This window comes from Chaetodon trifascialis, chromosome 3 (genome assembly GCF_039877785.1).
Source record: "Chaetodon trifascialis isolate fChaTrf1 chromosome 3, fChaTrf1.hap1, whole genome shotgun sequence".
NCBI classification, from domain to species: domain Eukaryota; kingdom Metazoa; phylum Chordata; class Actinopteri; order Chaetodontiformes; family Chaetodontidae; genus Chaetodon; species Chaetodon trifascialis.
Genome location: NC_092058.1, coordinates 13,844,316 through 13,860,606, shown reverse-complemented (window position 1 = coordinate 13,860,606; position 16,291 = coordinate 13,844,316). Strand labels below are relative to the sequence as shown.

General features: G+C 43.2%; 1 protein-coding gene across 3 annotated transcripts in view; it reads left to right on the top strand.

Moving 5' to 3' along the window:
- LOC139329299 (SLIT-ROBO Rho GTPase-activating protein 3-like) overlaps positions 1 to 15,406 on the top strand; it is a 32,857-nt gene extending 17,451 nt beyond the window's left edge. The window contains exons 7-22 of one of the 3 annotated variants that reach the window (XM_070959512.1): positions 127 to 348; positions 458 to 559; positions 2,094 to 2,291; positions 2,406 to 2,490; positions 3,890 to 3,917; positions 6,195 to 6,225; positions 6,563 to 6,623; positions 8,099 to 8,176; positions 8,517 to 8,651; positions 8,728 to 8,833; positions 8,904 to 9,131; positions 9,897 to 9,970; positions 10,086 to 10,266; positions 11,054 to 11,200; positions 11,392 to 11,707; positions 12,587 to 15,406. In XM_070959512.1, the coding sequence (XP_070815613.1) occupies positions 127 to 348; positions 458 to 559; positions 2,094 to 2,291; positions 2,406 to 2,490; positions 3,890 to 3,917; positions 6,195 to 6,225; positions 6,563 to 6,623; positions 8,099 to 8,176; positions 8,517 to 8,651; positions 8,728 to 8,833; positions 8,904 to 9,131; positions 9,897 to 9,970; positions 10,086 to 10,266; positions 11,054 to 11,200; positions 11,392 to 11,707; positions 12,587 to 13,054 (2,460 nt within the window). In that variant the 3' untranslated portion in view covers positions 13,055 to 15,406. Of the gene's footprint in view, positions 1 to 126; positions 349 to 457; positions 560 to 2,093; positions 2,292 to 2,405; positions 2,491 to 3,889; positions 3,918 to 5,023; positions 5,127 to 6,194; positions 6,226 to 6,562; positions 6,624 to 8,098; positions 8,177 to 8,516; positions 8,652 to 8,727; positions 8,834 to 8,903; positions 9,132 to 9,896; positions 9,971 to 10,085; positions 10,267 to 11,053; positions 11,201 to 11,391; positions 11,708 to 12,586 lie in introns of those variants that run through there. The other 2 variants (XM_070959513.1, XR_011602059.1) reach the window with 2 other exon arrangements.
- The last annotated feature ends 885 nt before the right edge of the window (positions 15,407 to 16,291 follow it).

The following is a 16,291-nucleotide window of genomic DNA, read 5'->3' as shown; positions in this document are numbered from 1 at the left end:
GTTATTACTGTCAGAACCAAAAATGCAAACGTTGAAAGAACCACCTTTTAGTCTTGATGCTGTTTTTGCAAGTTCGAGGCCTTTTGATGGCTCGTAATGAATATATGTTTTATTTCTTCTCTTCAGTGTTGCGACTTAGGTTACCATGCAAGCCTGGCACGCACCTTGAGAACCTACCTGTCTGCAGAGTATAGCCTGGAGACTTCTCGCCACGAGGGTCTGGACTTGCTGGAGGGAGCAGTAGATGCCATGGACATCAGAGGAGACAAGCTAAGGTTTATGGACACACACAGCCAGATCTTCTGTCCCCCGGCATGCTTTGACTATCAGCCCCACATGGGGGATGAGGTGAGTCACCAGAGTTCAGGGCTGCAGGAATGCTTTGTTTTCAGGTCTTCACTCTTGGTACTAAGTGCATCTCATCGTGTTAAGTCCTCCCTTTCTGTCTTAATCCCAGGTGTGTCAGGTGAGTGCACAGCAGCCTGTTCAGACAGAGCTCTTGATGCGCCACCACCAGCTGCAGTCTCGCCTGGCAACGCTGAAGATAGAAAATGAAGAGGTGAGAGTGCACATAAGTCTCAGAGGGCCGAAGGTAGCCAGTGTCAGCCTTTCATCTCAAAACGAAGCCAGCGCGCAGCACACAGCGATGTTCTTTTCTGCAGACTCAGAAGAGGGCATATGGTTCAGTATATTGAGTCAGATAATAATATAATTCTCATTTAATTAGGCTGTTGGGTCTTTCATAATCTCTGGACTCCTTTGGTGGATAATCATTCATACACAGTAAACGCAGGGTTTCTTCCTTGTTTAGCCAAAGTTGTAAGCCATCAAGATCTTGACACGTCATCTCGGGATCCATTTAGGTGCCACTAAGTGTAATGCAGACATCATTAAATATGATCTGCACGCAATAGCCGCTGAGTCGCTGGGTGACATTTCAAGTTTCAGAAGCCATTGCAAAATACCGGAGCAGGAAATGAACCTTATCGTTCAAAAGATCGATCAAGTGTGACCACACGTAGACGAACAGGAAGATGTCTTAAAGATGCATATCTGCTGCTCCGTTTGCAGGGTGGTCTGCAACAGGGCACGATGTTAGCAGGAACAGAGAGAGTTTTTAAAGTTTTGAGCTCTCTATGATCCAGAATGTAACCGTTTTATAGGAAAGGTTTGACATTTAAGGTATTTTTTTCTAGAGATTTAGATGAAGAGATGAACGCAACTGTCATATCTTTCCGTTAAATATCAAGCTGGTTAGCTAGAGACAGGTAGCCTGGCTCTGTCAATGCCTCCAAAGCTCAATAATTAATATATTTTATCTTGAACAAGTCTGTTATTTATGCTAAGCTAAGCTAAGTGGCTGCGTGCCAGTGGCTTCATCTCTCTGTAAAAGAGAGAATAATCACAGTTTCCAAAATGTCAGAATATTCCTTTAATGAAAATGGGACACAAAAACTCTTAATTTGAAAAGCTGGCTCTATATCACTCGTCAGGCGTTCTCGTACCTCCTTTGGTGTTTACGATTTTAAACTGAGATTGGCAGCCGCACATAACAAAAACTACCAGTCTACAGGGCTGTCAGCCTGCATTTGTGTTCACCTCTAATCTGACGCTGACCTGTGGGGTCATCTCCTGCCTCCACTGGGGGGCCACCCCAGCATGCGGAGTCACGGAGGCCACCGTGACTCACACAGACCTGTTTAAAGGTCACAGAGTGTGTATATGTGTCAGAGCCTGTCTGTTATGAATATGGAAATGCACACTGCCTTCCTGGCTGCCTCACATAGAAGGAACATAGTTAATCTTTCATGTCATGATGCTTCATGCAAGGAGGCTAATTACTCTGTTGTTTACGGTGTGTCAGTCAAGGAGCTGTGAAAATGGCCTGCAGTGGTATAATCTCACACTGCGCTGGCCTGTTTGCACCATGCATGTGACACTGAGAGGATGTATTTGGAAATTCATATTCGTCAGGTAGAATTACAATATTCTTCGTTGTTTTTATGTGTACAACTCGCCTAATTTATTGTACTTAACAAACATATTGTAATCTTGGATATAGCTCAAATTAAACTTTCTGCTGTGTGTGTCAGGTGAGGAAGACTCTCGACGCGACCATGCAGACCCTTCAGGACATGCTTACCGTGGAGGACTTTGATGTGTCAGAGGCCTTCCAGCACAGCCAATCCACAGAGTCGGTCAAATCGGCTTCCTCTGACTCCTACATGAGCAAGGCAAACATCACTAAGAGACGAGCCAATCAGCAGGAGACCGAGGGCTTCTACTTCACTGTGAGTTCTCAGGCAAAATAAGAGCACAAAGGCGCTGCAGCACAGACCTGCACACACTATAATTAGAACTAATCCTGTCGGCAAAATTTGTCTTTTTATCCGTTTCATCTGCAGAAATACAAGGAGTACTTGAATGGCAGCAATCTCATTGTCAAACTGCAGGCCAAGCATGACCTTCTGAAGCAGACGCTCGGAGAAGGTAAGATGCATTGTGTTATACATTGTTATTTTTATACAATTCTTTACATTAAGTGAGTAAAGTAACAATAATTAGAAACAGAACAGAACAGAACAGAACAGAAACACATCCAGCAGTAGAATAAGAGGTCACTAGCTTTTTGGGATCCCTTGATATACAGATGGTGTTACAAGGAATTTCCAACAAATCTATGTTTTCAACAAAAGTCAGTCACTTATGTCTAAATAATATACATGAGTTCAGTTCTACATTGTCTGTCTGGTGTTTCTTGCAGATAAGTGCATGCTGAATTTATACTGAATTTGTCATTTACTTGACAACTTGACCCTTTTTGGACCTAAAAGACAACATGCTTTTCATAATGAGAAGTACGCTGCTTGCAGGCTATTGCATCCTATAGTCTGTTGATATGATTCATACATATTTACCTGAGCCAAACGTGTGTGCATATGGTGGAATTTGTTTCTTAATATCCATGAAAAAGTATCAGTTTTGGGCAACAAAGATGAAAAGTGCTATTTTTTGCATTTCATTTTGAGTTCTATGCAGTACATAATTGTGCTATACTGAAATTGTCATTCACTTGACAGCTTGACAATATTTGGACCTAAAATAGGGTCACAGGGTAGAAAATACAGAAAAAAAAACAGGGCTACTTGTGCTTGAAGGGTATTTCTTGCCAATACTTTGATCACACATTTCTCATATTTAATATGCATTCATCTCAGCCATAAGAGTGAATAAAAATGTGCATTCCATGTCGCCGCGTTTGCACTTCAGACTCATGCAAGCGTCCTCTTTAGGGCTGGAATTCTGCGTGTTTGACATAAAGTCGGATTGTGCTGGAAGCTGCTTTCCACGTGACGTGTTCCTTGAACAAACATTTCTGATTGACTGATCAAAGTGAGGCCTTAATTTGTTTGTGTACAGTGAGGTGTGTGTGTATGTGTGTGTGTGTGTGTGTGTGTGTGTGTGTGTGTGTGTGTGTGTGTGTGTGTGTGTGTGTGTGTGTGTGTGTGTGTGTGTGTGTGTGGTGCACATATCACGGAATCATCACACTGTACAGTTCAGCTCCCACAGCCTCCTGCTCTCGTTGCCCCTGGATGCATTTTGTACTCTGCAGAGCGAGTAGACAGGCTATCCCCTTCTGGGGCTCTTGTGCTGTTTCTAGGGCGACCGCTGAATGACCGCTGCCTGGCGGTGAGTCAAAGGCAGCCATGGCGCTCACCCCATTGAGCCTGGCTGAATAGATGCCTGTTTTCTCATAACACCCCTTTCCGTCTCCATCTGCCAGCCTTGTATAGTCGGCCAGCACTCAACCGTACAGCTAACTTCTGTGATTGCAAAACTAGCGTATACTAATTTAGTCTCTTTATGTCTCTGCTGTTTTTCCTTTTAGGGGAGAGGGCTGAATATGGAACGACAAGGTAAGATGTCCAGTGACAAGAGGGTGAATAAAGTAGGCGATGGTGTGTAAAATCCTTCCTGTGTCCCTGGATGTGGCAGGAATGAGATCACACTGTGGGAATAGGCTCAACTTCTCCCTTTTTTATTGAACAAAGGCTTCGATCCTGATTAGAGAAGGTGGTGCTCAGAGTTGTCCGTCCTCGTCTCTACCTATTCAGATGTGTCAGGACTGTAAATGAAACGAGAATGATGTTCGGCTGCTGCTCTATTTAAAAACAATTCAGTGAGCAGATAATGAACAAATATTGACGAGGCAGGCTCATGACTAATTGAATACAAGGGTTTGGCTTTTACCTATTTTCATCTATGGCACATTTCAGTGAGTGCTGTGAGTCTTTATTGGATTTTGTGTGATAATTCCCTGCAGTCATTATTACTGACTATGATAAAGTTTGCTACAGCAGCTCAGGGTCATTTTAAAGGATTTGGTTTGTCAGCTTGTGAAATCACTTACTCACTTTCTTGCTGAGAGTTAGATTAGATGATTGAATTGTGATTTTTTTTCCGGGGGGGGGTTTGCCTTTATTGATAGTGACAGAGCAGAAAGGGGGTAGAGAGGGGACAACATGCAGCAAAGGGCCACAGGCTGGAATCAAACACAGGCCGTAGAAGTAACTAGTCTTAGTACATGGGGCGTGTGCTCAACCAGGTGAGCTATCCAGGCACTAAATATGAAGCTAACAGACTCTTGTCTAAACTGGCTAAACTGGTCAAAACAAAATGTTGAGGGCCCCAGGCTAGCTGTTTTCCTGTTTCCAAAGTGCTAAGCTAAGCTAACTGATTGTTAGTGGTAGCTTCACATTCACTGCACAGATACGAGAATGGTATCAATCTTCTCATCAAACTCTTGGCAAGAAAACAAATAAGTGTATATCCCAACTATTAATTTAAGTTTTAGACCAGTTTTTTGTCAGAGTTGCAAATTACTGCCACAGCAATGAATGCATTTTAGAAAAAATCTAAAACAAATGTCAATGTCAAACTGTCTTTTGATGTATATGTATACCTATTGCATTATTATTCATATTTACCATGTACCAACCATACACCCCCACCATCTCCCCAGGCCCCCCACTCTTCCCCCTAAACCCCAGAGAATGCGGAAGTCTAGACCTCGCTCCATTTTTAACCGTAAGCTGTTTAACGGCAATATGGAGGCCTTCATTCAGGTATTAGCCCATCTGTGCTCTTTGTCTCTCCATGAGCTCAGCTGTCTCGCTAGCAGTCCTTGGGGGTTCTCTTGCCTTTGCCCACTCTTTTACCCAAATTTTGGCTCACCCATGCGCTGACTTTCCTCTTGCTCATTGCCTTGTCTTCGCAGTCTTGCAATTCAGGAAGGGCAGGGTGAGGTGAAAACCAATCAAGTTCTGGAGGTGGTTTGAGTTCATAAGCGCTGCACTGGTGCAGGGTTTTCTTTTGACATTCTTTCTGCTGTGAGCCCCGGCCCCCAGACACCGAATTAATTTGGCTCCATGAATGTCAGCTGGCCGTGCACCAGCCATGTTAGGTTATGCAAATAAACACATGGCCACGTCCACTCTAATGCTCAATCAAACAGGGACAGGCAGACAGTGTGTGCATCAATAGAAAGTGAGATAAAAATCAGGATTCAGTCGAGCTAAAATGATCAACTGACTGGCAGAAAAACAATTGATACGCGATTAAAAAACAGTCCAAATGTTCCAACTTCTGATCATTTCCTCCTTTCATTTGTCTCATATGATAATTAACTGAATATCTTTAGCTTTTAGAGTGTTGGGCGAAGAAAGAAGCAATGTAGTGACACCTTGGGCTTTAAGGGATTGTGATGGGCATTCGTCACTTTATTCTGACATTTAATTAACACAATGAATAATGCAGTCAATTAATCCTGAAAATCATGGGCGGATTAATGGAAGATGAAAATAATGAGTTCGCTGCAGCCCTAGAATCCAGCCTTTAGTTTCCTCTCCATCAAAGAGTCTTTTCTGTCTGAAAAAAAAAACAAAAAAAACGCTTTACTGTTTGTAGCCTCCACCCCCATCCTCTCGGGTAGCACCCTTCCTCCCACACACTCCCCCTCCCCTCGCCGAGCCATGTCCTCATGTCTCACACCCCACAAGGCACTGATGCTTTGGCTATTCTCTCAGGCAAGGCCTCCTCTTTTTCTCTCTGTACAATCTGTCTCTCTCACTAACCTGTTGTGGTTGTTGTTGCCTCTCTTCCTCTGTCTACGTGCCTTACTGCTCTCTGCCCAGGGGAAGACGGAATGTCCGTGCCAGGAGTCAGGTACTCTGTCTTATAGCAGGGCGGGGATCACCACACTGTGTTCAGTATGCTAACCAACATTTCTGTGCCTCTGTCCTGTTGGCATTCCTGTGAAAATACTGCAGTAACAGTAGTATATGGTGGTACACACACCAACATCATTTTGTTCTGCTTATTTATATGTCAGTTTCTTAATCATTAGATGAATTTTTGAACTATGTTCTTTCAACTCTGAAGTTAATTCATTGGAGCCTCTGTAAGCTTCTGATGATGACACCCCTCTGGCATGAATACTGGTTTTCCATTATTTTCCGCTTATCTGCTTCCAATAAAATGATCATTTGAATCTGTCTGGTAGGACTCAGGGCAGCCCATACCGGTGGTGGTTGAGAGCTGCGTTCGATACATCAATCTGTACGGTAGGTTCTTCTAGTGTTCTTATGTTGTCTTCCCACCATTATTACCTCCCCCATAGTTCCTGGTGCCCAAAAAGTCCATATCCAAAAAGTGCATACCCTGGTAGCAGTCATTTCTAATGGCCCAGGTATCACTGGGGCAGAGTTTGCAGTGCTGAAAACCTGCAGTTGCTACTGCTGTACATTATGTTAGCTGCCCTGTCTGCCTGTGCAGACAGCAGCTGCACACACAGCCCCTGAATCAGGTGGTGGGTTGCCAGGCAGCCGTGGATTGAAATTGAATGTAGTGTGTGGATTGTGTTTTTTAGATTGTGTTTCATACACCGTCTGACAACTTCGGTGATAGCAGGCACAGATGCAAAACTCGTGGATCCATTTGTGATGACTGCATATGACGTTTGAGGGCTATGCAAATTACGGGAGTTTCCCGGGAGAAACAGCTCAACGGGAGGGCGCTGGGAGGTGGTCTTGAAATACGGGAGAAACCCAGGATAGACAGAGCGTTGGCAGGTGCCTCTTGTATCGCAATTAGGGAAGGATTAACACAACACAGTGACCCAATTTGTTAAATTAGCAAAAATCTGAAGACAGACGTGATCAGCTTTACATCTAGTAATGACTAAAAACAAATACTTCATTGCCCATAAAAGGACTAAAAAACGGCCAGTTAACCAAAAATGTCCACCTTAACGACCCTTTAGTCTTAGAAATCTTCTTGTGGGGGCCAGCTGCTGCTCTGGTCTGTCAGATCCAGTCTCGCACCACTTTACACCTTTTTTGTCACATGTTTACAGTACATACATACCCACCGTAGACTTTAGAAAATTCCATGTTGTCTTCATGACGTCACCGACAGGTTTCTGAAGAGCCATTGTGAAGCTTGGCAACAGGGACAGTGGCTCCGACTGCTGCCATCTTGGCAGGGCCTGACTCCGCCAAACTCCCAGCTAATCCAAAATGGACAAAGAGGTGGCGCGTGGGTGGAGCTGAGGGGGGCCAAATGAAGCCTGGTTGCTGAAACCTCTTAGCTAGCTGTCACTCAAAGCAGCCATGCCCTTAATTATGCACAACTTTAAACCTTAATACAATTTAAATGAATGAGTCATAGAAAGATTCACTCCCTGTCAAGTTGTCACGACGGGGAAATTAGCTATAGCGAGAAGGCTGTGAACATGTTTATTTCTCTGTAAAGTTGGGCATTTTAATATGGGGGTCTATGGGGACTGAACTCCTTTTGGAGCCAGCCTCAACTGGCCATTCAAGGAACTGTAGCCTAAACTAACATTTGTTGTTGTGTTTTTTCTCTTTTTAAATTCCTTTATGTGCTTTAACCTTCTGGTTTTCAGTGCTGTTCGTGTCCTGTGAGGGCTGGTTGCTATTCTTACACTTCAAATATGCTAAGAAATAGAATGAAAGGACATTTGTATGGAAAGCTTTTTTTATCCCCATTTTACACCAACGGTTCCATCTGTCCACAGGTCTTCAGCAGCAAGGTATATTTCGAGTTCCAGGCTCGCAGGTCGAAGTCAACGATATTAAGAATGCATTTGAAAGAGGTTAGTCCCTGTGTGCTCGGCCATCTTCTCTTGATTGATTTTAAATTGCATTTTGTTCACCTCAAAAGCCACAGTCTCTCCCAGAGGCCTCTAAAGTGCAAATAAAGAGCCCATGTGTCACATTTAACCCCATAATGGACATGTAAACCATTTTAGATGCATAATACATAAGATCAGCGTCTTGGGGTAATAATAAATGAGGAAACATGCTGCACTCTCAATGTCTGTATTAACATCACTACTTGGAAAACACTTCAAAGATTGCCTGGGTGCCATGTTACGAGAACGCTGATAGGAATGAATGATTAATGGGTGAATAACGTATGTGGTGTATCTATAGGAGAGGACCCACTAGTGGATGATCAGTCCGATCATGACATCAACTCTGTGGCGGGCGTTCTTAAGCTCTACTTCAGGGGGCTGGAAAATCCGCTGTTCCCTAAGGAGCGTTTCCTCGACCTCATATCCACAACCAGTGAGTCCCATTCCGGTAAGGTTTTTATTTAGTGACGCTTTCTGGATTTCTTACACTTCCCGTCTTTTTGTTTCAGAGCTTGACTCAGGTGCAGAGAGAGCTCATCACCTTCAGCAGATAATTGTGACTCTTCAGCGGCCTGTGATCATCGTCATGAGATACCTGTTTGCATTTCTAAATCAGTAAGTCCCCTCACAACAGATTTCACCGCGTTGATGCTTATAAGGTTACTAATTGCTTCTATTTTTCTAGTCTTTCACAGTACAGCGATGAGAACATGATGGACCCCTACAACCTAGCTATTTGCTTTGGCCCCACATTGATGCCAATACCTGACGAGCAGGACCCTGTGGCCTGCCAGGCGCATGTTAACGAGGTCATTAAGACCATTATCATCCACCATGAGGCCATCTTCCCGACCCAGCGTGAGTTGGAGGGACCTGTGTATGAAAAGTGCATGGCTGGAGGGGAAGAGTACTGGTAAGTGCCAGACAAGGCTCTCAACATGTGTCACTACATAGATTTTGGGGCAGCTGTGGTTCAGGAAGTAGTCTGCTAATTAGAAATTTGGTGATTCGTCCATTTACTGCCCATTTTTTTCAGTTGTTAACGATAGAAATTAATATAGATTTTCTATTTTTACTCAACACACATGGACAGTATGCACAATTCTATACATTTGGCACAATCTTCAGTACTGTACCACCACTATTTGTGTCTTCATTTTTAGGACACTATCAAGCAGCAGTCTTTTATTATATTTGTTTGTTAATTCCATGTGCCAGTACACCAATAACCATTTTTATCCATTTTATATGTTGAATTGGATCTCACAAAGATGTATCCCGTTGTTGTTCATTGTTCATTTCATTCATCAGATAAACTCCATTCTTTAAATGAATGAACCAACACCGGTACGATTAAGCCAACAGCAGTTTGATTGATGTTCCCTGGATTGCACACACACAAGAAACATGATTTAGGAAAACAGATAAATGGTTTTATTGGTTTCTGCAAATTAACTCTTTATTATTTGTCTCACATTTTGTTTGGTAGGTTTTTGTTTGTTTCTCCATTTTATGTCCTTGGATTTGTGCTCGCACAGAAAATGAGAGGAAATTTTGAAAATTTAGAGTCGACTGAGAGAAAAATCGTATGAGTTAGAAATTTGGTTTGGTTTGTGCACTGAAGGCCTGTCAGTCCTCTGCTGTTTCTGACTGTTTGACTCCATGTTCCTTTATGCAGTGAAAGCCCCCACAGTGAGCCAGGAGCTCTTGATGAGGTAGACAACGGTACCGGACCCAACACAAGTGATGAAGGTGAGTCACCAAACACAGACTACAGCTGTGCCTGCAAGAGCTGAAAAAATCACAAGCCTCAAATTGGATTCTGTCACATTTCTCTGCGCTGTGCTTCCTGTTCTTTGTACTGCAGAGTTGGAGCAGATTGAGGCCATAGCCAAGTTCGACTATGTGGGCCGAAGTCCGAGGGAGCTTTCCTTCAAGAAGGGAGCCTCTCTGTTACTCTACCTGCGAGCCTCTGAGGACTGGTGGGAGGGCCGACATAACGGCGTGGATGGGCTGATTCCACATCAGTACATTGTGGTACAAGACATGTGAGTAAGATACATTTGTAAAGTGCACAAAAAATAACCTCCTTAAGGTTTTAGTTATGCCAAACAGACATTAGTTTGGTATAAAACCGCATCAGAAAAGTGATCCCAAAGTCAAAGTTCTGCTGCAGGACAACAGCTACTTCAGGCTTGGTCATTATTTATGTTGCTCTATTTTCCCAAAATGCATGTTTCTATTCTTATAGCCCTCGCGAGCTGTGTTGTTTTCAAAAAGCTTGGCCTTACAAAACATTTGTGTGGATCAGTGGGAGTAAAATGCTCCTATTTTTCTTTTTTTGTCTCCACATCGCGAGTTGGAAACAAAAAACAAATGCCGCCCCCCCCCCCCCCCCCCCCCCCCCCCAATTAGCAATTAGCTGCAGAGCAGTAAGGAAGAGCTTTCTTTTCACTGGACAGGTGCTTAGGTCACTCCTCAGCCTTTCATTTGTGCTCCAGCCTGATAACCACTCCTGCAGCGCAGAGCAGGTAACAAAATTAAAACCAAATTAAGAAGAGTGATGTACTGTACGTACCACCAACGCTGGCTTCCAGGGACTGAGAAGTGATTTCATTTTGTCTGTGAAAGTAATGAGGCTCACTGTGCTGATGACATTTTTGCTTTCCGTGTTGCTTTTGTGGTAAGAATGTAATTGTTAAGGATTGTTGCGTGCGCTGCGGGAGATTCAACTTTTACAAAGTTCGATACGAGCCAGTATTAACTTGCCCGAGGACTGAAGCAATTAATGGAGATCTGCCTCTTCCGTCTGTCTCTCCCGTCTGTCTCTATCAGGGATGATGCGTTCTCGGATAACATTCAGAGGACTGAGAGCGCAGCCAGCAGTGGACCACACCACGATGAAAGAGCCTCATCCAGGAATGACCGCCAATCTCCTTGCGAGCACACACCTGAGCACCGCTTTGGAGCAGCACTGGGACGGTGGGTTTAGTTCAAACTCTATGGGATAATGCCTTAGGTAGTGAGAGGGCACACACAGTACATGTAGTGTATACTGTACAAATGAGAAATGACAGTTTTTTGATGGACCAAAAAGTCCATCTTTGCATTTTGAAAGTGTTCAGAGGCAAGAAATTCACACCGACCAAGTAAGAAACTGTGATTTTTCTTAGGGTGAGGGTGCGATCAGATGGAGCTGCAGTTCCACGCCACAGGAACGGCGCTGACAGTCACAGCCCCAGCCGAGCTGCAGACCAGCCCCCTAGGGTTATGCCTCGGCCCTGCAGCCCACACAAAGTAGCTGTTAGCAGGGGCCCAACAGACAGTCCAGAGAAACGGCGTCTCACCACTTTTGGCAGCGCTGGCTGCATCAGCCACCCGGACAGAAAGGCCTTCATCGACAGCCACTCTCAACGATCTTCACCCAGCACCACTCGACACGCAAGCTTAGGAGACCACAAAGCCCTCGAGGCTGAAGCGCTCGCTGAGGTGAGGGTTAATACTTGAATAGACCTTGAAATGGACAAATACAGTGGAAGCTGTATTTGGAATTTCCGGAAAAAATGAGGAATATAGATGGATATATCAGGGTTATTTGCTCAGGATGTCTCAATAATGTTGTATGCAGATACAAACAAACCTTTTGCCATGTCAGAAGCAGACACAATTGAAAAACCTTCAAAGAGAAATTAAAAAAATCAAACCTTTAGCTGAGTTGAATGGAGACTGTGTTGACTGATTTAACAAGAACGAATGGAAATAGATTCATTAAAACTCAGTGAAGCTACTGTACATCCCACATGGTAACAGGTGTCTGGCAGATACTTCCAGAAGGTGCTAGTTAACTGAAATATCATAAAAAATCTAAAATATATTCACTCCAGTAATATAATCAAGCCCATCGTCCTTTGGCTCAGACAGTGCTGTTATGTTGGCAGTAGTGTGGCTGCACATGTGCTGGTAGGATACACTGTGCATGCAGATGGTTGTGATTTCACTGAATTCCTAATTAGTAAAATACTGAAAAATTATCCCTATGTGTGATGGAAGAGTGTGCTGCTGAATGCAGTTCATGGTTACAATTCAATTCAATGGGTTCAGTTTTAACCAAAGCATGCCATAAGGCCTAATATTGCTAGTTTATGTGTATTTTACCCCAAATAAGTTCACTATGAAAAAGGATAATTTTTGTATTGAAATTGTGCAATTTTCCCCAAATCCCTTGGAAATGTTCCTGATTTTTTTTTTTTTTTTCAAACTGAAACTGTAAAAGTCGAGAGGGTCCCCATCCCCATTAAGCTTTCAGTCTTGGTTTTAGCTACTCTTTGTTGTTTGATGTTAATTTTTCCTTCTGCTCATGTTCGTCAGGACATAGAGAAAACCATGAATACAGCTCTCCATGAATTGCGTGAGCTGGAGCGACAGAATGTAGCCAAACATGCGCCAGATGTTGTTTTGGACACACTGGAGCCCCTCAAGCACCCTGGCGGTGGAGTCCAGGATCCACCCGGCAGCCCTCTCCACACCATGGTGATCAGGGATCCAGACGCAGCACAGCGACGCACCAGCAGCAGCTCCTCCTCTGAGACCATGACCACTTTCAAACCTGCTCTGTCGGCGCGTAGGCCGAATGCACCGCTAAGGCCCCCGCCTGTCAGACCCGTCCGGCCCGCTCCTGTGATCGGACAGGGCCAGGGACCACACCGCTCCAGCAGCTCTAGTTCCTCCGGTCTTGGCAGCCCAGGCATCACGCCCACTGACAGGGTCTTTCCCAAACCTCCCTCACCATCACCATCCACCTCCTCCTCATCCTCAGACAAACAAGGTAACATGTAGCTCCAGTCAGTCACAGGTCAGGTGGTTGAAGAACATTGTGGATACCGAGTGATTGGCATCACATTGACACCTGGTCTGTTAGATGAATATTTACCACTAATCTTGCATAGTGTAGGATGGCGACTGCTGGTTTCTGACAACTGTGTGCAAACACATTGACTTGTTGGCCAAGTTAATGTGCTGTACTACAATATAACACAGACATAGGATGACAGTGATTATAGAATGCAACCATGCTGAGTAGCCATGCTGGATGAAAAAGGGATGCACTGGATTATACTTCTGTTTACTGAAATCTGACAATGAAACATCTCATATGAGTAGGTTGCAAAAATGCTGTGAGCTTGGACTGTGTATCTGGTTTCATGTTCCATTATGAGGGAACTCTTAATGGAATGTTTCACCACTGCTTATGTAGACATCCAATCTCTGCTGGTGGTCCGTGTAGTCTATTAAAACTATAACTCCTTGGCAACATTTCCATTTACACAAGTTTCCTTAGAGAGCCTTTTCTAAAGTGCCAGCGCATGCGAGCAAGCGTAAGGTTTCCAGCGGCAGGCACACACCGTGGCTGTGTCTGAAATCACTCTCTATTTGCTGTGGAGTGCACTAAAATAACTGCCCGCCATTTTGTTTGTCTTAATTCAGAGTGGGAAATTTACATCTGTGTAAAAAAAATTGTTTGCATGGCATGTAAGCTCTTTTCTTCCGGCAGTCCCACTATGTAAAGCGTTACATTTTCTAGAGGGAGAAGAAGTACAGCTGTGTTTGGCTACACCTGATAGTGATGATGAACAGTGATGATCATTTATAGGTGCCGGAAATCTCAATTTATTGTTCACTGGAGAGCAGGAGATTCCCAAATTTTTCCCTTTGGAGAGCCAAAACTGAGATTTAATGGTGGACCACAGACTAAACAAAACAAAGTTCCCATTGAGTGACTTCCTGTGTAAAGTGTCAGTCTGCCCACTGTGCTCAGATTATGAAAGACAATTAATAATTAGTGATCCTACATAATTAAAGAGCCTATTAAATTGAAATAACAAACAATATAAACAGACATTTATATAATTAAATTCTTTTTTCTTTTTGAAATAAACAGCTGGTGGGCAGCTCTGCTATAGAGTAAACTAGCAAGTGTCTGTTCCGTGGGGGGATGTGTGTATGTGATCGTGAGAGTGATTTCAGGTGCAGCTCCTGGCTGAGAAGTTAAACCAGGGTGGAATTGCATTAAGTTGCAGTTCTTCTTGCGGCCACTAGATGCTGTTTCCAAGGAAAATGCATCTGCATTCGAGCTACTGTTTTAGAAAAGTCAGATTTTGGCACCACCTAGTGACAGTGCAGACAGCAGTGCTTGCTACACCCCCACATTGACTCATCTGAATACAAAAATCCTGCACATAATTGCTTTAAACTGAAATTTTTCCACAAGAAGACATTCTAAAGACTCGGTGCTGGTAAAACTCGCAGCAGCTGTGGCAGCAATGGCCTGGCTTTGACCAGGTTAACTGGTAGCAGTACAGCAGCACAATCAGCAACAACCTGAGACTTTGCCTCTCTTTGTTGCATTTCCTCAGCAGTGGACCAGGACTGTTAGAAACCCACTGTGACTGACAAATTCACACAGTTTACTGCATGTCAGTGCTGGCAAGCTGTTCCTAAATGTGCTTCTGGAGCCTTACAACAGGAAACAAAAGGATGAACGTTATCTCAGCCAAAACTACATTTTTCATTCATTCATTCATGACTCTCAGAATAGGTCGGTGGACGGCAGAAGTAGACCAGGTTGTGGAGCTACAGTTACACAGTTTTAGACCTGCCACCCCAATCCCTAGTACAAGGAAATAAAGATGAAAATCAGTCAAATGTTCTTATAATATAGTCATCTCTCTATATAAAAAGATTAGCTGTGTTACCTCAATAAACAAGTAAAAACGTTCTCCTACAATTCAAGTGACTAATGCACTTACGAACACTACAGGGAACTGTGCCGCATTTGTAGGTTCTGTGTTTTCATTTTGATGAAGTTGTACTAGAAACATGATATAGCACATCAGTATCATTGAAGCTTACATAATGTCTAGATTGCACATGGTCTGTTCAGGCTGTGTGGGTGTTTAGATGAACTTGTTTACTGTCGCTGGTGTTTGTCGTCTGTCTTATAAGGATGATCAATATATCTTCAAAGTGTAATAGGTACATTGGATTGAATATATACATACTGTTAAAGGATACTTGTATAAATAACATTGTATGATAGGAACAGGATATATTATCATGTCTAGTCTGTAGATTTTTGTAACTCTTATCCTTGCACAAACATTAACAAAACAATAAATCAATGAAACCTCACAGGAATGTCTCTTATTGTTTTGTGATGTTCAGTAAAAATGTGAGACGGCTGAGGATGACCGGCGGCTCATGATGATGCACCATGTTTATTTGAAATGCATCAAACACTGACTCTATACAGACAGTAGTGACTCGTCATTATTATTCTTTATTTAGCTTTGATGTAACACTGCTCATCTGTGGTGAAAAGTTGCAGGAACATGAAAGACAGAAGTCTCACTTCAGCAGAGTTCACTCATACATGCACTGACTAAAGTGGTTCTGCACTGCCACCTACTGGTCAGCATAGATATGAGGCTCATCCTGTGAAAATACTGCAGGAAGAAAATACCCACATAAAACCACCATGAGCCATGAGCTACCAGAGAAGCCTACAGATAAGCATATATTTTACAGGCATCTGGATCTTTAACATAGGCTCACAGCTGCCACCAGAAATGTCATTCTTTGCTGTTTTGATGATGGTTTGGCCTTGTGAGGTGACACAACCTCACGCTGAATGAAGATCTGGCACCTGTGACATAATCGCAGTGATCGGTGTTGAAAAGTAAGTACATTTACTTTAAGTGTTGTACTTAAGTACAGTTCTAATGTGCTTTACTTGAGTGTTTCCATTTTATGTACTTAATACTTCTACAATACTGCAGTTCAGATGGAAAAAAAGGTACTTTTCACTCCACGACATTCAGCTTTAGTTACTAATTACTTTGCAGGTTCAGATTTTATTTACATAATATGGTCAAAAATTAAATAAAATGCATCTTTTAGATTAACTGCACATGAAGTTAAAATGAACTAATTCATATCAACAACGTTAAAATGCCGCCTCATGTTAATGCACTGATAAAAATATTGCCATAAAACTCTGAAAGAGGTTGTTTTGAG